The sequence below is a fragment of the Takifugu flavidus genome, chromosome 6, assembly GCF_003711565.1.
Source record: "Takifugu flavidus isolate HTHZ2018 chromosome 6, ASM371156v2, whole genome shotgun sequence".
NCBI lineage: Eukaryota > Metazoa > Chordata > Actinopteri > Tetraodontiformes > Tetraodontidae > Takifugu > Takifugu flavidus.
In genome coordinates this window covers 12635326-12658468 of record NC_079525.1, presented here as the reverse complement: position 1 = coordinate 12658468, position 23143 = coordinate 12635326, and the positions used below count along the sequence as shown (strand labels likewise).

The window sequence follows — 23143 nt, the reverse complement described above, 5'->3', positions numbered from 1 at the left end:
ATAGTTCTTTATTCCGGTGCGCAGTCGGGTAAAACGCGTAAAATTACGCACGCTGGTCTCTTTTCTCCCGCACGTCACTTCCCTGGGAAGTCCAAAACTCTCCCCACTGGGAATTTGAGTGTGTGGGAGGAGGCAGTATTTTCTTTTTTCTTTTTTTTTTTAAAAATTAACTGGGGTCTTTGCCAAGGCGCTAGAAGAGGGTTCGAACCGTGCGCACGGTGGTCGGATGCCAGTTTTTACGACTTGTGATGCGTCGAGTCGGCTGGATTCCAGAGGTTTTCTAAACATCGCCAACGACTCTGAAAGACATTTGGTTGATGATCCGAATCTGCCTCGTTCCCGCTGAACTTCATGCAAACTCACCCTGCAATTTGCGGCGCTGCAGGAGAGTTGGCGGTATGCGGCGCGCAGTAGCAGGCTCGGGCTGATCCCCGTCCGGACCGCCTGTGTTATTACTACTTTTTTCTCTCTTGGAGCAAGATTCAGAGAGGAGATGAGCGCTCAGGATGGGACTGTGCCTCGGTACCGAACTCACGGAAGAAAAGAAGGCGAGGATACGCAGCGCCAAGATCGACCGAGACCTGTACGAGTTTGCCAAAATGGAGATGAACGTGGTTAAAATACTGCTACTAGGTGAGACTGTGAAAGTCTGGAGGCCAGTTTGCGTGGTGTGAGCGTGCGTGTGCGCGTGCCACCGTTGCGGGGATAACCTAAACCATCGCGGATCTCATGTTAATCCGTGGTTTTATCTTCCTCCAGGTGCAGCAGAGAGCGGCAAAAGTACTTTGGTCAAGCAGATGAAGATCATCCACAGTCACGGATTCACCAAACAGGAGCTCATCACTTTCAAGGTAACGCACGCACGCGCACGGCAGGCAGTTGTGTGCGTGAGAAAGATGGGCACGAGCAGCAGATCTCTGGAGGTCAGATCCGTGCTGGTATGCAGCGCTTTGGCCGTCGCTCTTCCCTCTGTGTGCAAAGCCAAATTCCACAGGTGTATTAGGGGTTAGGACGGGGTGAGGAGGGTGGCAGCGGTTCAAAAACACACTCACGCACACACACATTCCCGTGTTAACATTCCTCTTCCTTCTCCTCCTCTGTCCCCTGTGACCTGCACGGATGCATCACCGGGAAGCAGCTCGAGCCAAAGCACGGCGGCGGCCTGCAGGAGCGGATGTCTGATACACGTTTGCCACTCGGAGAATTTGTCAGATCTTTGGCGCCCCGGTTGTGTTTTTGTATCTGACACAAAGCTGCGGTTTGTCCGGATCCCCGCTGGGATGTTTGAGTGCGTTCCCGCAGATGCCGTACCGGTGACCTCTCGGCTCCTTGGAACCTTCCGGTGTCTTTCCCAACTTTATCTGCTCCTGCCAACGCTGCTTAGTCATTTAAAAAGTCAAAAAACTCACTTTTAACGTCAGTTCTGGCGTTCACTGACAGCAACTCTTATTAATATAATAAATACATGATGATAAAGTATGGTACTATTATTATAAAAAAGTAACAAAAAAGATCCTCAACACACGAATTTCTTCAGGATTTCTTTAACAATCTCTTCATTTGACTGTGATTATTGGTGAACGTCGCATCCTGCCAGTCGGGTTTTTCCTTTGTCTCCTGATGACGTCATGTTTTTCATGGAAAACTGACACGCAACCACAAACCTGTGCTTCTCTTCCCAGCCTACCTCCCAGCCAAACAGACACACCCTCCTCCGCACACACGCATTCTCACAGTCACACTGGGCGTAGGAGAGCTCATCACACTGGTGTTTTGGGTTGTTTTATCTCTGCCACTGTAAGCGCCCCGTCACTCACGTGGTAGCGAGCGTCTCCATCCTGCCTGGAAGGGGGCGGATTATCCAGGCCGGCTAAAATCCCCTGCAGACACACAGGATAACCACGTCTTTTGTTCTTCTGCTTCTGTTGTTTTGGCCCCTGCAGTCAGGTTTGTCCTGCATTAGGGCCTCTCTCTGTGATAAGAGGGGGCCTCGGCTTGTCCTTTATTGGCGGCTCAAGGCCCTTTTTTGTTTTTGTGTTTGCTGGGGCCTGACTGGTGAACAGAGAGTCTAATAACAACAATGTTATTATTGCTAACTCTCGAGATTGGACACTTATTTGAGGAAATGAGGGGGGTCTGGAGGCCAGGCTGTTTTACCTGAAACGGCTACACCAGTCGCAGCTTTGTGACCCCTGCAGACAAACACGTGGATTAGCTATGCCTTGTTAGCTGAGTGGTCCTGGTTAATGATTAAGCATCAGGCAGCTGTATGGGCAGCAGCGCACTTCCTTATCATGTTTTAGTAGCTTTATAAGTATTAACGCTCCTGCAGGGAGAAGCTGCTGACAGCATGAACAGGAACATCTGGGTGGAATTAAGGTTGCAATGATATCTCCACTCTCACACACACACACACACACACACACGCACACAGAGCAATGATTTCAACAGTGGGAGGATGTCATCAGCGAGCAGGAAACGGGGGTCAGCTGTGCGACAGATCGCTGTTGGTCGGACTTTTCCACAAACCTCGTGCCTTTTAACGTCAAATGTTCCAGCTTGTTGACGTTGCTGGGGGTGGATCCAGGCTGCCATCACAGGGTCAACACATCACTGTCGGTGGCTACGGTTTCTTTTTTGCCACCATTTCACCCTGACCTCCCTGCGTCCTCTGTGCCTCCTGCCTTTACTGTCAACAGTGAAGGGGGGGGGGCAGTTGGTGGAAGGTGACGCAAGGATTAAAGACCCAGCGAGGACAGAGGGGAACACAGCAAACTGGTGACAGAGTTTGGGATTCCAGGCTGGACCGAGTCGGAACCACAGTTGTGTTACAATGTGTGTTCAATGTGTGTTTTGTATTTCTGAACGGAAATATGGAGGGTTTTTTTTGTGTGTGTGTGGGGGGGTGTTCATGATAGGTCCTTTATTAACCCAAGTCACTTGGATTTTATTTCATCTTTTTTTGGTCACATTTATGGTCAGTTTACGGCTCATGAAGATCCACCGTCCAATTACCGCTGACAGAGATGGTGACGCAAAGCAGCTTATGTCCGACACAAATCCATTTGGAGCTGTCAGCACAGTAAGGTTTCCTCACATCCAGTTACCTCGCAGATTTGACAAGGAGACCCCCCCTCCCCACGCACACACACACACACACACACCAAAACAATAAAAAATACATGAAGAAACATCCCTTTTCTAGGTGCATCAAACAAAATGAACGAAAAGGTTCTAATCAGCTGTGGAGATATTTACTTTATGGTTATAATTCTCCTGTAGCCACAGCGTTTTTTCCCCACCTTTTTGTTGCAACGCTGAAGATCAGGCCTTTGCTGCTAACCTGTTTGTCTTTTGCAGCCGGCTGTGCTGGATAACCTGCTGACCTCCATGAAGTTTGTCCTGCATGGCATGGGAGTGCTCCGGATCAACCTGGCCAACAGCAGGAACAAGGTAACCTGTCGCCTGATTCATCCGTCACGTGACGCCCTGTGGCGTTTCCAAATTCTCGAGCCCTTAAAATTGTGCCGCCGTGTGGCCACAAGAGGGCGCCATTGCGACACTATACGCGAGAGGTGGGAAGAAGGCAGTTTGTTTTAATGAGACATCTTAAAGTGAAACATTATGGGAGCAGCTTGGCTGACAGCTTACGTTTAATTTGAAGTCTATCAGGGTAATCAGAGCTCCTCCACCCACGCTGCACTTCCTGAGACGATGACCAAAGTAGTATTTCCAAACTGAAATTCATTTGAAAGAGGAACTCTAATAGGCTTGGTAAATCATTTGACATTAGGTTTTTTTTTTGCTCCTCTTTGACCATTTGTCCTCCTGCAGGTCCATGCCCATTCTGTCCTCTCATGTGGGCGGTGCTTTGATGAAGATCAGGTGCTGCTTCCTTTCCTTAGCCACGCCTTTTCCTGCCTGTGGTCCGACGAGGGGGTGAGGTCTGCGGTGGCTCGGGGATATGAGTATGAGCTCAACGACTCTGCGCTGTAGTGAGTACTCATTCCGCTCGCACTCCCGCTGCGTTGAGGCCACGCAGGGGTCTAATTACCCGGACTCCCCAGTTGACGCTGGGCCGTGTGCTCGCTGTCGCTGGGTATTAGTGCATGAGTGGGAAATGAAGCAACGGATCCAGTTAAACTGTCCTCCCAAACGATTTAAACAACCCGTGAAATACACAGATGTGTTTATGTCTGTCTGTTCAAGGATGCAAAGGAACAAGTGTAGAAAAGGTGTGTGTGTGTGTGTGGGGGGGGGGGGGTGGAATTTTAACCTTTTGTTTACAGCAAATCAAGTTTTTTTCATTTACATTTTGAACAGTTTTCGAACATTTTTGTGGGAATCTTGGTTTAAGACGGAGACGGATCCCAACAGGTGGCCGTCTGTTCTCATTCTTTACCCCAGCGAGAGCCTTCGGCTCCGGGATCATCGACACCGACAGGCCCCTTGGTTCCCACTGAGAGCCACCATACATCATCATCACCACCCTCTGCCCTGGCTTTTACACACAGACACACACACACACAACACACACACACACACACACACACACACACACACACACACATTGTGCTGGCTGGTTCATAATTATTTACCAGTTGAAGAGACAAATATTTCCTAACACAGATCTGATGTTGGTCTCACTGATTGAAGCACAGCTCTTTAATTGCTGATGACCTGAACTTCCTTCAGCATGATGGTGCTCAACAAGTCATTTTGCATAATAAAATCCCCTCCCCTTCCCTTTTTTGTCCTCACAAACACAGTACAATTCTCAGATTCTTGCATGCAATCTGCACCGCGCAGTGTGTTTTTTAAGCAGCGGGGTGTGTGTGTGTGTGTGTGTGTGTGTCGCTCTCAACGAAGCTTATTCAGGTTGACAAGTTGAGAATGTCACAGTCACTTCTTGTCGCAGGAAACATTGTGTGTGTGTGTGTGCGTGTGTGTGTGTGTGTCTCAGATGATTACGCTAACTGTGTAAATAGCTAATCTTTGCTTGAAAGCTTAGCCTCGGTGTGTTATTATGGTAAACCACACTGTGAATATTCATGATAATGAACCATTTCTCCCCCTGTCTTTATCTCTGTATTCTACACACACACACACACACACACACACACAGAGTGAATACATCTACACACCAGTAACTGGTACCTGATTATATTCTCTTTTGTTGGCAGCGTCATCGTTCCTTCCTTGTTTTTCTCCTTGACCTCTCACCTTAATGCATCACCCCCCCCCCCCCCCCTCCTTGCTTCCTCAGTTTCTTCGAGAACATGATCCGCATCACTTCCCCGGAGTATGTGCCTACAGAGATGGACGTCCTTCGAGTACGGCTGAGGACGACTGGTGTGATCGAGACCCAGTTCAAAGTCAAGCACCTTGTTTTCAGGTAGATGCTTTCACACTGTCTTCGGGGTCACTCGGCAGGGAGGTCGGCAGCCCCCCCCCCCGCCCCCCCGCCCCGCTCCCAGGTCTGGAGCTCCCATCCAAGCGCTCTTATCTCCTACTGCCGCGTCGCCATAGACCCGAGATCGAGATTAGCAACTTGGTTCGATACAGTCGATACGGTTACAGTTGCTCAAGCTCACGTCGGACAGCGGCGGCGGCTCGGTCTTATCAGCAGAGGAGCAGAGGGCGAGTGTGGGGGCCCTGGCAGCCCATGTCACATGACCATTCCCCCCACGCCATCTCTGTCTGATCCCCTGACGATTGGGCTCCAGAGAACATGACGGCATCAAACACAAAACTCCTATTCAAACACAATAATCCCACAACGGAACGCTGAAACCAGTGAAAACGTGGTTTTAGGGTGGAAGAAAACCAGCAGCGGTTCAAGGCGTCGAGCCTTTCTCCTGAAACGGAATCATATTTTTAATCAATAGCGTTGAAAACCACAACTTGGAGAAGAAATCCGGGCGAATGAAAAAGCCGACGAATCATTTTCGACTCGATTATCCGTTTACACGCTTTGACTGAACTTTATTCGAAACTTGCGTTTCGGGGTCTTCGTTCGGTTATTTGGGAGCTTCTCGCTCTCGACTTTGCCACTCAAATCGGAGCGATTCTCACTTCCCGCCTCAGTGTTTTCCCCTGACGGCAGGTTATCGAGTTGGATGCGCAAGTCATCGGCCTCCGCGGCTAACGCGCGCCTCTTATCATCTGTCAACACTCCGAACATCTATTAAAGAGTAATTTCCTCATCTTTTTTCTGGAATGTCTACCTGAGGAGTCTGCCTCTCCGCTGAGCTCCACACCTCATCTGAAAGTCTAATATAAAGTTTATTGCCGCAGCTCTTCCCAAACCTCTGTTTAGCATATGAAAGTTGTAAGGTGAGCCGCTTTTTTTTTTAAGCAGACGCCTGCAGCCTGGAGCGTTTGCGTCTCTGGGTGACGCTGATTTGTGTGTTTTTGCATTTTTTGCACGCGTGTCCTGATTCGAGCGTGGAAGTTCCACTTGTTCCATGACGGTGTCACCTGCAGAAACGCTTTGATCGTAAGCGGATCTGCATAGAAGCCCTGAGGCCTCCTTGCAGTCTCATTGCTGTTGGCGTTTAGAATCTAGTTTATTATTTTTCCTTTCCTCTGCAGTGTTTGTGCTTCCAGAGAGACGTTCAGCTAAAGTCACAGCAGCTTCCGTCTTATCTGCCAGATTCCAGGGAAGCCAAATAATACAGCGTGTGTGTGTGTGTGTGTGTGTGTGTGTTTTGGAGATATCAAGCTGTTCCGCCTAATCGGAGCTTAGCATAAATTGTATTAATTTTTTAACTGAACAACAGAAAGGTCATTAAAGGGATTTAGAGATGCAGATGTGAGTCAGACAAAAAGGGTCTTGGGTTTTTTGGGGGGGAGAACGAAGAAACTGTCACTTCCTCCATTACGCTTGGAATATTTATTTCAATAGTATTTTTTTGGGGGGGGGGGCTTCTTCACAATTCAATATTGAGCTCCAGCTCTGCCTGGCAGAAAACTGCTGCTCTGATTGGACCCGAAGCGGTTTCGAACCGTGTCTCAGAGAGTGTCTCCTTCGGTTGAATCCTGATTTTGGTGTCTCATCTGCGCGAGCATCTGCGCCCAGCACTCCTATTATTTTTGAAGCTTTGCGTTTATTGAGCCCGCTCGGAATTTTTCTCCCGTTTGACGTCAGCGCCGCAGGGTGCCGACAATATAAATCTGTAACCACATGAATCCTCTCCTGTCCCTCGACATGTGTGACTTAAGAGTTGAATCAGTTTCCTTGGATATCTCCCCCTTTCCTTTTATAACATCTGATCTAGTATTATTATGGGATGATTGTTGTGAGTAAAACCGGAGACACTGAGGAATAAAGGTTTAGTCCTGGCAGCTGGCTTCTATACATGTATTCCACCCTGTGTGTGTGTGTGCGTGTGTGTGTGTGTGTGTGTGTGTGTGTGTGTGTGTGTGCTAGTTTGCATACAGACATGCTGGTTGACCTTTGACCCACGAGGGTAATTAGGACCTTTTCCTGTGTCATTAGCATCGGCTCCTCATCGTCGCACCGCAGAAGTGTGTGAATATTGTTAAGCTGAGGCTGGAAAGATGAATTTGGCTCGAGTTTTCAACTTTATAGAGCTACAACTTCAGCGTTATCTTGGTTTGATTACAACCTTGTGCCACATTTCAGTGTGATGGTAATGCTACGCGCTACACCTGATCCCCATGACCACCGTTAGCATGCAGGGGCTGCGTCTGTACCGGCTCGCCTCCCACTTCTGCTTCATTCCATCTATAATATATGCAGATCATTCATTGTCTTTTTGGCCATTTTCTCCAGTTCTGAATTCTGATTTTTGTAAAGTAGCTCGCATCAGTTCGGAGTTAATAGAAGGGCTCAGTGTGTGCGTCAAGCTCTGATATATCTCGCTAGATCTTTCCTTTTCCGCTCAACTTGTGACATTTGTGCGTCTGTCGCCACATGTTCATTTCTCCTTTCAATAAAAGACTGAAATGAGTGAGCGGACGTTCGAATGGAAGGCGCAAGGTGCCACATCTGGCTGTGAAAATAGCTGAAGTCAGAAGAACTTATGGGTTTTCCTACTCCGATTCTTGTTGAAATGTTCTCTCTCATCCTTCTGGAGAACATTGACCTTTACGCTCTCTGCGCCGCTTTGTTGTGATTGTCTCAAGGAATAATTGAAAAAGGGGGAGAGCCGTTGTGCTGAGAAACATTCTGCTGTGCGTATGTACGTGGGGGTGAAGCATATTTTAGTGGGATTTGACCTTATCCAAAACTGAGGGTGAGGCGGGGAGGACGGTGAAGGTGGTCCGATCCGACAGACGCACAAATTTAGCTCAAACTGCTGAAGAAGTTCTTGCTGGTGCTGATAGGAAGGTGCCAGAACAGAGTGTGTAACCTCCCAACAGTGGACACAACAGTTGCCATGAAGCAACACATCACATCAACACATCCTCTCACCAGAGGAACACATGGTACCAGGATGCATTATGGGAAAAAAGCTTTGGTCACTGTTCTGCTGGGAAGCCTCGGGCCCTTCCATCCACGTAGATGCTACTTTACCACGTATGACTGAGTCCAGTCTGTTAGCAGGCGGCCGTGACAGGTTTTACGTCTCTATAGTTGCGTGTTGATGTAAATGTCATCATCCATGGGGTCTCCTCCGTGGCGTGTGTGTCACCTGTGTTTTTCCACGGCGGCGAGGAGAACAGAGGGCAGAAATCCCACTGACTGTGCGTCTGCTGTTGCGTTCAGCCTTTTTTAATCATTTAATCGGATTTCGCGTGGGCCTCTGCTCCGCAACAATTATTTCATATTCTCTCCCGCCCGCCTGTGTGCAGGATGTACGACGTCGGAGGACAGAGGACCGAGCGGAGAAAGTGGATCGGCTGCTTTGAGGACGTCCGGGCGGTGCTGTTCGTGGTGTCGCTCAGCGGTTACGACATGACCCTGGTGGAAGACCCTTCCATGGTAAAGACTTCGCCCGGCGAGGCGTCTGCAGAGCCCTCGTTAAATCCGATTAGGGTCTGTCCCGGTGGAACAAGCCTTCAGGATGATGGAGGCTTCCGCTCCCTGATGGCGTTCTCTTCTTGTCCCTGCAGAATCGTCTCCAGGAGAGCATGAATCTCTTCTCTGCCATCTGCAACAACGTTTTCTTCCGCAGCACGTCGATGGTGAGAGGCTCACCCGTCACCGTCTCCCTCCTGAGGGAAGACGCACTCGCACAAACGCGAGTTTTAGCGTCAGGAATGGTAGATGTCTTTATTTATCAGATCCATTAGGTTCATACGGCACAGTTTAAAATGAAGTCCCGATGTGCTGCGCAGATGAGGCGATCCGTTGCGTGTGCACCTTTAAACTAACTTCAGCCACGTCTCATTAGTTTGGGGATGAAGTTTTAACATCCTACACTTCCACACTTCATCCCACTTCACGTCTTGAGCAAGTGAGGGAAGATACTTTGAGCTGTCAGTCACCCGAAGGTCTGGTTTTTTAATATAGATCAGTTCTCCTGAACACGGAGGCGCGCTTTGTTACAGGCAAATATAGGAAAAAGACAGGCAATGCTAATATCAGTAATAGTTATCATCACCACCGCCGTCATGATAATAAACCCGTGCACAAAGGACGGCTACTGCTCGATTTGGGAACTTTTTAGGCAGAATCAAAGGTACTTTTATCCCTCTCTCTCAGTAGAAAATGGTGCATCTCCAGGCTGAAGCAGAGGACATAAACAGGATCATTTTGAAGCTTCCCATTCTTCTTCTAGAAGATGAAGCTAACGTTGATGTGTCTGATAAATGCTGTTTCCACACACTCGGCCTCGGCTCTTTTGTCTCAAGACTTCTGCTAGTCCTCATTTAAAGAGCCGGCTGTAATTAGGGTGTGGTGACATTTTCCCTTCTGTCTGCTTTTCCATTCCCTATCCGGGAAATGATCGCATTAAAGCCAGCGTGTGACGGGCTCGTTCAATTCATTCCACTTAACTTGTATTTCAAGTCCGTTTGAAAGACGTTGCATGTCGGTGCGGCTGTCAGGTGGAGCCTTTGACTCGGCGCCGGTCGGAGCTGGTTCTGACAGGCTTTCTCTCTAAGAAAACAAACAAATGTGTACATGCGATGATCAAAACAGTCCTTGAAGCAAATGTGTCCTATGGGCGTAGCACATCACCACCGTCTGCATCAGATGAGGCTGGGATGAGACAGTCGTCAGGTTTCATTGGTTGCCTACAGAGCCCTGAAAAGTTGAGTTATGAGGCTGTGAGGCAGAGATTTATTAAAGAACCAGCCAGGCCAGTTGTGTCCACGTGAGTGATCGATTGGACACTGATGAGAGGAACCAAGCTGATTGATTTGTCACTAGTTTCCCATGCTGGCTATTGATTTTCACATTCCCCATCAAGTATCTGTAAAATGACAATAAATGTGGCTTTATTATTTGGATTTGATTGATTTGTGGTGTTTGTTTGTTATAACAGCAGGAAGAAGTTACCATAAAGCTGTTTTCTCTGTCGTGATCCTCTCATTGATTTGTCCTCTCCCAGTGGAGGGAACGCTTCATCGCCATATCTGATTGCTCTTTTCTCTGCTTTTTTTTTACAGATTTTATTCATGAACAAGTTAGACCTCTTTCAGGACAAGGTCTTACACTCTGGGCGACACCTGCGGTTGTACCTGCCACAGTTTAAAGGTGGGCCTGATGTGTATTCAGTCACCATGAGCAGTTTTAATATCATTTGTGATTAAAAAGCTGAGTCCTTGGTTGAGGATTGCTTCCCCCCACCTCTAAGCAGATCCACTAATCCAAATGCACAACTTCTCTCTCTTCTCTGCACACCTGCCCGCCCGGCTATTGTGTCTACTAATGTCAATATAAATGCTAAAACCTCTCAGACTGGAGGTCTGGAAGCGGAGCAGGCGTCCGTCTCAGGCCTGAGAGCTGCCACAGGTGCTAAGTGCTGCCTCTTTCTCCAGGTGCAGACTGCGACGTGGACTCCGCGGCCCACTTCATGGCCTCCACCTTCGTCTCGCTCAACGCCACCCCCAGTAAACTCATCTACCACCACTTCACCACAGCCACGGACACCTCCAACATCCAGGTGGTGTTCCAGGTGGTGATGGACACCATAATCAAAGAGAACTTGGAGGCCGTGTCGCTGCTGTAGCGGTCGTCTCCGTTGCTCTGTGTTGCTTTGAAAAATGGGAAAATGTATATAAAAAAAGAATGTTTATTGTTTTAGCCAATAAATGTTAATTTTAGAAACCAAGTGTTGTAAATTAGACATTAGTATTTAATTTTGCGAACTAAAATCTCTTGAATTTGCTATATACACATGCAGTTAAAATGCCTCCTTTTCCTCTTTGTGTGTTCGTGTGTGTGTGTGTGTGGGCAGGCCGCAGTGGGTGTTAGGATTTACTGTTTGGTCTTTTCCTGCCTGTCCCAGGGTTCACTCGTGCATGCCACCGTGTGTTTTCCCCTCATCCATCACTGCGTGTCGTCTGGTCGCATCCACCACCCTCGGTAAAAAAGCCCACTCGTTTACATTTATGGAGCCTCTTCCTCGCTTTCAGGCGCTCTGTTCAGGGCCTTCGGTGATGATACGAGGAGGCTTTAATCGGGCTGCGTTCTGAGGGTTCCACGGACTCTTAAAACGGCTCTGACAAATGTGGTTTGATCTGGATGCTGAAGGACAAAGATGATGTTTCTGGGAATATTTGTGTCATTTACATGCTTTAGATTTGGTCTGTTTCTTCATTTTACCTCTTCACTTTATATTTTTCTAGAAAGAATGCACTTTGGATTGTTTTTAACCCAGAGGACAGAATAAATATGACAAATATGGTCTTTTTTTGACATTGTGTTTAAGTTTTGTTTTAATGCAAATGGAAAAGTAATAAATCAAGGCAGTATTGGTCATGATCGCCTTTCATTACCCACATTTGAGTATTCAATATACATTTAAGCAACACAATGGCGTTTGTTCATTTTAATAGATAAATAAATAAAAGCACTTTCTTGATAATTGCACAACTATTGGACATATACACGTCGTGAGGGGTGGGGCGGGATACACGTGGGGTGAAACGGCAACAATTGCTTCTCATCACACCAGTCATACTTTTTTTTTTTTTTTTTTAAATATCTGTCAGTAAAACCAAAACGGAACAAAATTTGCACTTTTACGGTGGAACATTCAGGGTCTGCAGCGGTCCATCCCCCCCTCCTGACGGGCCCTCCATCCCTCCAACCTTCATCCTAAGTTTCCAGAGAAGAGCCCCGGGATGCGGTGGTCTGCCTCCGCAGGGTCGGCGGGACTCATGCGGACAGACAGTCCAGAGAGTCCAGGGTGAGGAAGACGTCCGCCTTGCACTGGAAGGTGCCCGTCCCGTCCCGCAGCAGCTCGCAGCTCTTCAGGTTGGGGGAGATGTCCTTTACGCAGATGGCCTGCAGAAGATCACATCCGTGACGACACAAGTTTAAATCCTGCTAGAAACGTACCTTCAATTAGGACTGATTTTAATTGTTCTGGAGTTCATTTGGGATCTGTTTGTGAAATTGTGCTCGTTAAATTTAAAGCAGTAACAGCTTTTACGCACGTTTCGTTTTGACTTAAAACAGGGACATGCACTGGATTCAAGTTTATATGAAGAGAACAGCGCTCACCATGCTTTTGAGGATGGATATCTGCCTGCTGTCCGGAATCACGTTGCTACCCGGTGCGTCCTCGCTGTCCAGCACTGCCTCTTCGGACTCAGACCTCCGGACGTACGGCGACCTCCTGATTCCGGACAGCAATCCAGAGGCGCGACCCACTGAGTAATAGCTGGGCCCGGTGGACTGCTTGTACCAGGCTTCGACTTGATCGCAGGAGATGAGCAGAGACATGGCGACGCACACCACGGCAAACTTGACTGACCTCTCCATGCCCGGATCCGAATTGGAACTTGTTTTTCCACGTAAAGAGGCGCAGAGAGGGTTTCCTCAGCTACAAGGTGATCTCCTGTTTTACTGCGTGTTGGGAAAACTTTCTGCAGCTTATATAGACCGACTGTTCGACGTTATTGTGACCCGAGAAGCTCGTCAAATCAGAATTTAGGTGGGTGGATGATCCTGTGCGCGTGTGATATAGTGTGCGAGGGGGCTGCAAACGTATAGACGTCAGCCCTGCTGACGTTGGTGGAGAGGTAAAAGTGAAATCGGATTATCATCAGGGAACCACAACAGGCATTGTCATAATCTCTGAGCCAGTTCATTTGATCAATTTTCAGTCCATTTGTAAGTCAAAGTCGAGAGAGTGTAAACATAAAAACATGCAAGTGATCAGTTCAGTGTGTGATTCGGTTTAATCGTGAAACCATTCGATTTAATGAAGGGATTCACTTAAATTGTGGGGAGGCATATGTCAGCATGGATGTCAAACGATAAAAGCCACCGACTCTGGTTAAATAAAGAGCAGAATCAATGTTTTAAGGAGTGAAAATAGAGAGATCAAGAGTTAAAAGAAACCAGTCAGGTCGATAAACGTGAGGAAATAATCAAATGTTCCTAATTGCTGTATGTGTCTCACTTCAAAGTAAAGCACTGGAAAATCAATAAAATCCCTTTCCTGAGTGATTTGCGACCTCACAGGTCACTCCTGTAATGGTCAAATCAGCCCAGAACGAGGCCTAGGCAGAGATTGACGGAACCAAAGATTTTTTTTAATTAGATAGTAACAAAACCAGCCCATAACAGCATGGTCTGATGCAAGAGGCGATCTGGGGGATATGAAATGTACCTTGAATATAAAGACGCTGATAAGACGGACTTGGATGGGCAAATTATCTTAGAGCAGGAAGAACAATCTTTCCTTAAAGGAAATGATGGTCAGAGGAAGGGTCATTCAAAGCTTTATACATTTCTTATCTCCGATAGCAGAACTGATGCACAAAAATAAAATATTAAAATGTAATTTATTCTACAAGACAGATGTGTACAGGAAGGCAAGCCTCTAGTCAATCAAGAGTTTAGGTCCATTAGAGTCCATTATAGAGGGGTCTGCAGCGTGGCTCCAGTTTATCCTCCAGGACATAGTCTGGCCCACAGACCCAGGGGTCCCCGGTCTCCCATTGCCACTTCTGCAGACTCTGCCTCAGGTTCTCCAGCACCGTGCTGTAGGACGGGTCTGACGCCAGGTTCACCGTCTCCAGCGGGTCGGTCCTGTGTTGATGAAGCACGTGGGGTTTTGATTTTACGTCAGCCAACAGAAAAACTCCAAACTTGATTAAATAAATATCAAATCGGCATTTACCCACTTGGGAAAGACTGAAATATAGCAAAGGTCTGAGTGATCAGATGTACAGTAGCTACTCCTGAGGGGTGACGCACCTGGAGTCGTACAGCTCCCAGCGCTCTCTGTAGTAATACTGCTCCAGACTCTTGAACCAGTGCGTGGGCTCCTGTCGCCTGGTGCGGTTCAGCAGGTCCTGGAAGGTGGGGGACACGTACAGGTCCTGGTCAATGGGGAAGGGCATGCGGTAGTGCAGGTTATGGAGCAGGTGGTACACCCCCTGGTGGACGGAGCGGGTCGGGTAGTACATGGTTACCTGAAATCAACGGGACAGAGAAGCAGTCAGGGCCTTCTGTTCAAGTTCTTGCTGGGACGTTGGGTCTGACAGTGGCTTGCGGACCTCATGCAGGGACTGGCTGGCGTACACGGTGTCCCAGTTTCTGGGCTCAGCTGACAAAACAGTCAACAAGGAGCGACCGGTGAGGTGAACAGGAGTGCGGGGGTTCCCCGGGAGGCTGTAGGATGGGTAAGGAACAGAGAACCAGTCCAGAATGGTTGGAGTGATGTCTGGAGACACAGAGGACGAGATGCCAATAAGTTCATCATAAAGAATGCATTAATTGTCCTTGTCATTCAGTGGAGTAGTCAGACATGCGTAAACCTTAGATCTACACTATGTCCACAGCTTTTATTTAAAAACTGTTTTTTTCTAATTTCTCCTTTCTAGCATACCGAGAAGAGTTACATAGGCCTGGCTGGTTTCTCCCCATCGTTTCCTGTGCTCTGGAGACGACACCATCATCGGCTCTGCCGTCCCAGAGTGGTACAGGTTGGTTCTGCCATTTGGGAAGGGGATTCCATTGTCTGAGCTGTAGATGACCAGAGTGTCGTTCTCATAACCGGCCTCCCGGAGCTCCTGAAGAACCAAGCCGATACCTGCAGAGGTACCCAAACACGTCATGTCTTGTCTTAACTCTTCTCACGACAACATGTTGCTACACACCCTGATCCAGCCTGCTGACCGTGGTGTACTGCGCCGCCAAGTCAGCCCGTGTTACAGGTGTGTCTGGTGCGAATGGAGGAACCTGAAGTAGCAAATGAACATTGTTTGGATCAAATCTGTTTGACTGTAGCTGAAACACAGCGAGAATAATCTGTCTTTTTGGGGTTAGCATTGCTATTGGAATGTGGGAAAGAAAGAGAAGCACTGATAAGTCAGCTACCTTTACTTGGTCTGGAGTGTAATACACTGGTTTCCAGTCAGGTATTCTTCCCATACCCTTTTCACCATTTCCAAACTTCTCACAGAATGCTCCATACTGGGGCTGCGAGTGTCCACATCGATGGGTGTCATGAAAGGCTACGTAGAGAAAGAAAGGCCTCTCCTCTTCTTGTGAATTGACTTTATCCTCTTTATGAGCTTGGAAGAATTTGCGGACCAGGAGTTTGATGCGGGTGATGTTCCGTCCCACCTGGAGGACCGAGCCATTCTCCTCTGTGTATGCAAAATCAAAAGGATACACAGAGCCGGGACCCACGTGCTTCTTCCCAATGATGCCTGAGCAAAAATAAAATCAAGGAGAATTCATCAAAACCAAGAGTCTGGGCGAGAAACCCCTCGAAATCCTTATTTACCTGTGTGTACATTAGCTTTGCTCAGGAGCAACGGCAGACTTTGCACTCCTTCAAATGAGTTGAAGTTGTGAACACCCTGATGAAGGCCGTACATGCCATTCTGGTGCTAAAACACAGACCAGACAACCTTGAATCACACAGGTTAGATGCAAACAGCACCCACACACAGAGACAGTTGTGCTACCTGCGGCAGCCCGGTCAGGATGGCGGAGCGGCTGGGGGAGCAGCTGCTGACAGATGTGAATGCGTTGTTGAACACCAAACTACGCTGAGCCAGAGCGCGCAGGTGGGGAGTATGAACCACAGAGTTATTATACACCTCTGTCTCAAAACCTGCATCATCAGCTGGATGAAGTGATGTTCATAACGAGAGGACATTGTTAAGAGTGACTTGTATGTTTGTAACAACAGACAAGTTAAGGTCAGATGAAAAAGTTCACGAATAGTCATGAATAATCATCGCATAGAAGTAAAAGTTCACTAACCAATTATCAGGAGGACATTTCTTGTATCTGACTCCCAGATGCAGCTTGAGAAAATCACAAATGATAACGGGAAGAACATGACGATAATAGTTTGGTTCGCTTCACGGCTAGTCAAAATATCAGTTTCGGCATTTCAAACGCTGCAAGTTTAAAACATTTCATGGGTTAACAGTCTAATAAACAAATTTATTCTTCAGAAGCGAAAAGGAAAACTAGTAAATAGAAGTCGAGCGTGGCTTCTCAGATAAGAGGACATTAACTTCCGGAAACAATGAAGCCCCGCCCACACATGATCACATGACACAATGCAAAACAGGAACTTGATTCCTGCTTAGCGAGGAGAAATTTTTTAGGAAGTGGTTTTAGGAAAAGGAACATCTGAAAAGGACTAAAAATCACAGCCAATGCAGGACATAGCCACAGAGAAGAGTGGTTGGGTAAGAATTTCTTCCTATTAGTTTTATATGGTTATATTCGTGTCTTTTTTGACCTTTATAATGATCTGTTTAGTTTTATATTCTGATATTCTAATCAATGTCATTGCATTTTTTTTCTTTCTGTAGTGCTGTTTTAATAGTTAATCTATTCTTGTTATTTGCGCTGATTGTAACCACAAAATGTGTCTGTTGATTAGCTGGCTTTAGTGTTCGAGATTTGCAGTTTACCAATGCAACATTGCATTATTCTGTGGATTTTAGAGGATCATCACAGATAATACACAGGAAACAAATTATGGGCCAGAACATTTTCACCAGAAGCTTAATTGTTCTTTTTGCAGTTGCGTGAAAAATTAGAGCTGTGGTCAAAAAGAAATCACTAGGCAGACCCAAGTGTCTTAAAACCTGTCAGGATAAGATCATCATGTGATTGAAATTACTTTAAGGTTCACGGAAGTAGGCCTGTGCTCAGGTATGAACAACTCACTTTCTTCCTCCTGTTTGTTTCACTAAATCTGCAGGTTGCATCTGAAGATATGTGATTAATTTTCTGGAGAAAACCGGAGCAACATGCATTTACATGGAGAGATTAATTTACGTATTCCACTGATTGCTGGTCCCATGAGGACATATGCAAAACCAAATCTGGAGGAACCCAGAAGCCAACAATGAGTGACAGTTAACAGTGGAGGAAACCTAATCATTTGTGTAAGTGAGGTTTTTTCTGTTTCTTTTAAAATAACAAGCTTGCTCATACACATGCGAAATTTGTACATTTAAACGGGACTTTATCCCATTAGTTTGCAGTCATTTAATCTTTCTTACCTTGCAGTCCAGGTTTCCTTTGGATCTCATCTGGAAACAATGGACCAGCCGCTGTTGGCAGGAATGGCGGTCGTCCGAGGCTGCTGCTCCTTAAGGAACCTAAAGGCCTGGGTGCCGATTCTCTCCTGGCTGCCCAGGTACAACATTAGGTGGCTTCAGATGGACCTGCTCGCAGGCATAACAGTGGGGATGACTACAGTACCTCAAGCTCTGGCATATGCTGAAGTCGCTGGTCTTCCTGTGGAGGTGAATAATGTGTTTTCTCTGCCATTTTTAATAGTTTTTTTTAATTTTTATTCTGCATACATACACCTTTTTTAACTCTCTGCATTTTTTGAAAGATAGTCGTGTGTAAACTATGCAAGTGAAATGACAAGAACTACAGTATTAGTCAGCACCACAGTTAATATGATAATGTTACGTAATGTTTCCCTTTTAACTGTGTCATTTTTTCCACAGTACGGTCTCTACTCTGCCTTCATGGGGGGATTCATCTACAGCCTCCTGGGGACCTCTAAAGATGTCACATTGGGTCCGACAGCCATCATGTCCCTCCTGTGTTTCTCTGTCGTAGGAGGGCAGCCACACAGGGCTGTGCTGCTCAGCCTTCTGTGTGGACTCATCCAGGCCGTCATGGCGTTACTCAGATTAGGTAAGAAGCAGGTCTGTCGGAGTCACGTGAGAACCTTGTGACGACGGTTAGTGATTTTTGTAAGTTTTAGGGCAATGTAACGTTGGCTCTGCAACAAATGATATGACGTTATATCATTGACATGAAAGTGTCAGTGATATAACGTGAACCAAATTGAACCAAATGGGAGGCCTGATTGAGCATGCAGCCGAGCCACTTCCCACCACAACCGTTATGACTTCCTCCGTCCAACCACACACAGTTCCTGAGTGTGAATCTGAAACATCCAGGTGTTTTAACTCTTGTGGCATGACTCTGCAAATTTTTGTGTCTCCTGCAGGTTTTCTGTTGGACTTTATCTCTTTCCCTGTAATAAAAGGCTTTACCTGTGCAGCTGCAGTAACCATAGGTTTTGGGCAGATCAAGGTCAGTTTTTCAATGCACACACACACAGACACACACACACACGGAGAGAGTTTATGAATGAAATTGGTGATTTATTCTGCATATAACTGTATATAGAACATAACTGACCATGCAAATGGTTGAGTAGTTATGGCCTAAAGGTAGCAGAAGAAAAGGTCCATTAATTTACGATGTTTCTACATTTTGTCATATTTAAGTATCAATTCTCATTTTGTTCTTGCAACTATACTGTTGTATATTTTTCCACGGGCTGTTTGCATCCTCAATCTGCTCTCATTTCAGAACATTCTGGGGCTCCATGGTATTCCCAGTCAGTTCTTCCTTGAGGTTTACTACACTTTCTACAGAATCCCCGAAGCCAGGATCGGTGATGTGATACTGGGACTACTTTGTCTCATTCTGCTGGTTTTGCTGGTGTTCATGAAGGCGACCGTGGATCCTGGCGATTCCCCAGACTCCAAATACACGAGAGTCTCCAGGAAACTAGTGTGGACTGTTGCTACCAGTCAGTATCTGTCTGAGTGGGACTAAGTCTATATGTCCGAAGCATGCAGAAGAAATGAGATGGTCCAAAACCTGTCCTGAATCTGTCCTGATTCTTGTCTCTCTCGGCCAGTGCGGAATGCTCTTGTGGTTGTGGCTGCATCTTTAATAGCATTTTCCTGGGATGCTTACGGTCACCATGTGTTTACACTGACTGGGGAAACTTCTCAAGGCCTCCCACCTTTTAGGCCCCCGCCTACCTCTGACACGACAGCCAACGGTACCATTGTGTCGTTTGGGGATATTGTGAAGGTGAGAAGCTAAATGAGGCCAGTAGAGGGTTGAATCCTTTATTCATCCACTCTTATTCGTTGCTTATTCCTGCTCTAGCTGACAGGGGTATCACAGATATCATGGGAAGTGAATATGAATATTTAATTGGACCTTGAATCAACTTCCCAAAAATCCTTTCCTGTTTTCAAGACACAATTGTTATGTCTGCTCTGTTCAGGGCTTTGGAGAAGGACTTGCTGTTATTCCCTTTATGGGCCTCTTGGAGAGCATTGCTATAGCCAAAGCATTTGGTAAGTCTAGAAGTTGACCAGTTTATTACTTTGAACCAGATTTGATAACCTCTAAAGGTCTTTTTTATATGGTACAGACATTTGTCATCACTACAGAAAGGCTCATTTAATTACTTAGATCAGTTTAGTTATGTTTATGTCTTTTTTCTCCTTAGCCAGTCAAAATAACTACAGAATTGACGCCAATCAGGAGCTGCTGGCCATCGGCGTGACCAACATAATGGGCTCCTTTGTTTCCGCCTATCCTGTCACCGGCAGCTTTGGGAGGTTTGTCATTATATAGTAGTCAGTGTGGCATTAGGGAATGCAGGCCAAGGCCATGGTTTGCATCATCAAACATTAATTTTTCATTTCTCAGAGGTTTACCTTCAGTCCTGTCCCGTTAGTGGTACTCGGGCTCCCTCTAGTGGGAATCGCCGAATTAAATACAAAAAGAAAATGTATCTACGGTATTACATGTTTTCATGATTAGAGTTCATACCTGCGGCTACAAACACACCCTGTTTTTTAGGCACAGTCTAATTTTATCATTCAAGCACAATACATTGTATTTTATTTTTAAGTCCAATTTTTAGGTGCAGTTCTTTTTACCGAAATCATTATTTAGCTCCAGTTTTTTTTTGTGTATTAATCCAAGGAAATAGGCAAGTGTGAGGGGCAGCTCCAATATCATATGTATGACATGTGTATACCTCCTCACATGCAGAACAGCAGTGAACTCCCAGACTGGCGTGTGTACTCCTGCTGGCGGGATCGTCACCAGTGAGTCTAAAGGAAAATTCTTATAGATATGATGATAAAGGCCAGATTTTTTTTGTATTATTCAGGCCGGTGTTGTTGTACTTAGTTAATCATTTTCTTTGTGTTTTTATGAATTCCATGGTTTGTCTGCTCGGTCTTGCAGGCGCCATTGTGTTGCTTTCTCTGGCCTTCCTCATGCCAGCATTCTACTACATCCCCAAAGCTTCTCTTGCTGCTGTCATCATCTGTGCAGTTGCCCCAATGGTGGATTTCCACGTTGTCGCTAAGATGTGGAGGATACGCAGTCAGTACTCTTTCTGCAGTGTGTCCCAGATTTAAGGATTCATTTAGTTGTGATGTTGGTGCTCACTTGTGTTTCACAGGGCTGGACCTGCTGCCTTTCGCTGTGACTTTCCTCTTGAGTTTCTGGCAGGTTCAGTACGGCATCATAGGAGGAGTAGCTACATCTGGAGTGCTACTACTTTACAATGTGGCCAGGCCACAGATAAAGGTATTAGTTCATCATGATACCAGCAAAGATAAAGCTAATCTTATATCTCTGTATATGGTTACTGCCTGCACACGAGTGTAGGCTACATAGTTGGTCATATATAACTTAAATTAATCAAAAGATACTTGTGTGTTGTGTTCTTTTTAATTATTTTTAAGTTTCTATGTTCTCAAACAGTAATTATTAAACATGCAACAAGCCCTGTTCATTAAAACAATACCAACAAACATCAGAGTCGCACAAAGTAGAATAATACAAATAAATGGAAGTTATTCAAGGATAAAAACCAAACAAAGCTCCATGTCAGGATTTCAGCAACATTTTAATTAAAAGCTAATTCTAATGCTTAAACACATGGCCCACTCTCCATTAATGGTGAAGCTTATCCTAACCATAAACTGGTTTAATCTGCCGTAATTTGCAGGTGACACTGAGCAAAGCTGTAATATAATAAGATTATTGCCAATTGTATAAGTTGTGACTGCTAAACAGTCGTGTGTGTGTTCGTTTGCAGGTGTCTGATCATGGTGTACTGCTGATGGAACTGGCCAGTGGACTCAGTTTTCCTGCTACAGAGCATCTCAGCCGCATCATCCACACTGAGGCTCTGCAAGGTACAGCTGTGAATATGCATTTGAGCGGTGATGTGTGTGGATTCACAGGATACCTGAATCTCTCCCTCCTTCAGCGGCTTCTCCACGGTCAGTGGTGCTGGACTGCCACCATGTCAGCACCATAGATTACTCGGTGATCAGCGAGCTCAAAGACTTGCTGAGGCAGTTCAAACTGAGGGAGGTGGAGCTGGTCTTCTGCAGGTTGCAGGTGAGACCTTCAGACATCACTGTTTCACTCTCTATTGAAGTTATGGCCAGAAATCTTAGAGACGTGGAAAAGGAGGTCAAATAACACCCCTAATCTCAACATCAGTAAAGCACCTTAAACCTGAGGGAATAAGTGACTGTAAGGATGAAAATGCGTATAAACCACAGCGTCGGTGTCCTAGATAGATAAGTGAATGTTCTTTCCTGTATTGACTTGACCTGACACACGTTTTTACACCTCCAGCCCTCAGTTCTGCAGGTTCTGCTTGCGGCTGATCTACAAGGCCTCAGATCCACAGACAGCCTGGAGGCAGCACTGCAGCTGATGTCGGAGAATCAATGATAACTGACCCCCCCCCAGAAGAGACGTTGGAGCAGGGATGGGATCTGCTCTGAGCGTGTGATGAACCTGCCTCTCTGTAACAAAGTTCAGTGCAACCGCCAGCGAGGAAGTGATGCCACATTTAAAGAAACTTGATAGAACTTGATATTGGGAAGGATCCAGCAGGACCAAAACTTCCACTGACCACTGCACGCTGCATTGGACAAGAAGTACTTTTTAGATTATTATTCAAATAGATTATTTTTCACCTTAAACATGTGACCCCACAACGTTACACTTTCTCCGCTCTGCCTAAAGGGTTTTAACAGGTTTATATTGTTGCCGCGGCTACTCAATGTTGTACTTTTATTCATTTTATGAATCAGGCATCACTTTGTTCTGGAGAAGGAAGTAGACAAACTTTATATTCATTCCTGGAAATGATGATAAGAAGTGATTTATGAACAAAGTGAAATTATTAACTATGCCAGGGGTCGGCAACCCAAAATGTTGAAATAGCCATTTTGGACCAAAAAAACAAAACTGTCTGGAGCCGCAAAAAATGAAAAGCCTTATATAAGCCTTATTATGAAGGCAACACATGCTGTAAATGTCTATATTAGCTATATTAGCCTACTTTCAAAATAATAAGTAGACTACAAAAACATAACGAGCATCCTGGAGAGAATGACGCACCACGTGACGACTCTGAGGTACGATGGTCCTTTAAGTTTAACTTACATTGTAATGAGATGTTGAAATTAAATAATTATGCACATTTTTACAGCATTGGAAAAGAATGTTTGTCATGTTTTTCTTCCTACAGAAATTATACTAAAACAAAAAATGTATTCACACCACCTTTTTCCATTTTCATATTTTTGAAAAAGCTCCGGCCTCCGCTCCTCCATCATTTCCCAGCACTGGGAAAACCTCCATCATTTCCCAGCACTGGGAAATGATGGAGGTTTTCCTCTTATTGGTTTCCTCAAA

General features: G+C 46.0%; 4 protein-coding genes across 5 annotated transcripts; 2 read left to right on the top strand and 2 right to left on the bottom strand.

Annotated features, from left to right (window-relative positions):
• Positions 1-189: 189 nt before the first annotated feature.
• gnav1 (guanine nucleotide binding protein (G protein) alpha v1) lies at positions 190-11896 on the top strand. Of its 2 annotated transcripts, XM_057036386.1 has the most exons (9): positions 190-633; positions 760-851; positions 3361-3453; positions 3835-3995; positions 5267-5395; positions 8821-8950; positions 9082-9153; positions 10582-10669; positions 10954-11896. In XM_057036386.1, exons 1-9 carry the CDS (start codon positions 507-509, stop codon positions 11142-11144), a joined length of 1083 nt encoding a protein of 360 aa, XP_056892366.1. In that variant the 5' UTR covers positions 190-506; the 3' UTR covers positions 11145-11896. The 2 variants fall into 2 exon arrangements, with proteins under 2 accessions (XP_056892366.1, XP_056892367.1); XM_057036387.1 differs by lacking the exons at positions 190-633; positions 760-851 and adding an exon at positions 2902-3082.
• npb (neuropeptide B) lies at positions 11836-13062 on the bottom strand. Its single transcript, XM_057036395.1, has 2 exons — positions 12644-13062; positions 11836-12424 (listed from the first exon to the last, which is right to left on the bottom strand). The coding sequence occupies exons 1-2, from the start codon at positions 12902-12904 to the stop codon at positions 12296-12298; spliced, it is 390 nt and encodes a 129-aa protein (XP_056892375.1). The 5' UTR covers positions 12905-13062; the 3' UTR covers positions 11836-12295.
• A 791-nt stretch (positions 13063-13853) lies between these two features.
• sgsh (N-sulfoglucosamine sulfohydrolase (sulfamidase)) lies at positions 13854-16658 on the bottom strand. Its single transcript, XM_057036382.1, has 9 exons — positions 16370-16658; positions 16069-16229; positions 15885-15990; positions 15473-15807; positions 15253-15334; positions 14982-15185; positions 14650-14816; positions 14348-14565; positions 13854-14179 (listed from the first exon to the last, which is right to left on the bottom strand). Exons 1-9 carry the CDS (start codon positions 16446-16448, stop codon positions 13996-13998), a joined length of 1536 nt encoding a protein of 511 aa, XP_056892362.1. The 5' UTR covers positions 16449-16658; the 3' UTR covers positions 13854-13995.
• slc26a11 (solute carrier family 26 member 11) lies at positions 16641-23010 on the top strand. Its single transcript, XM_057036381.1, has 15 exons — positions 16641-16806; positions 17328-17514; positions 17639-17877; positions 18091-18283; positions 18603-18688; positions 18971-19193; positions 19305-19483; positions 19683-19755; positions 19911-20022; positions 20462-20517; positions 20660-20800; positions 20880-21007; positions 21522-21621; positions 21696-21829; positions 22073-23010. Exons 3-15 carry the CDS (start codon positions 17671-17673, stop codon positions 22169-22171), a joined length of 1731 nt encoding a protein of 576 aa, XP_056892361.1. The 5' UTR covers positions 16641-16806; positions 17328-17514; positions 17639-17670; the 3' UTR covers positions 22172-23010.
• Positions 23011-23143: the final 133 nt, after the last annotated feature.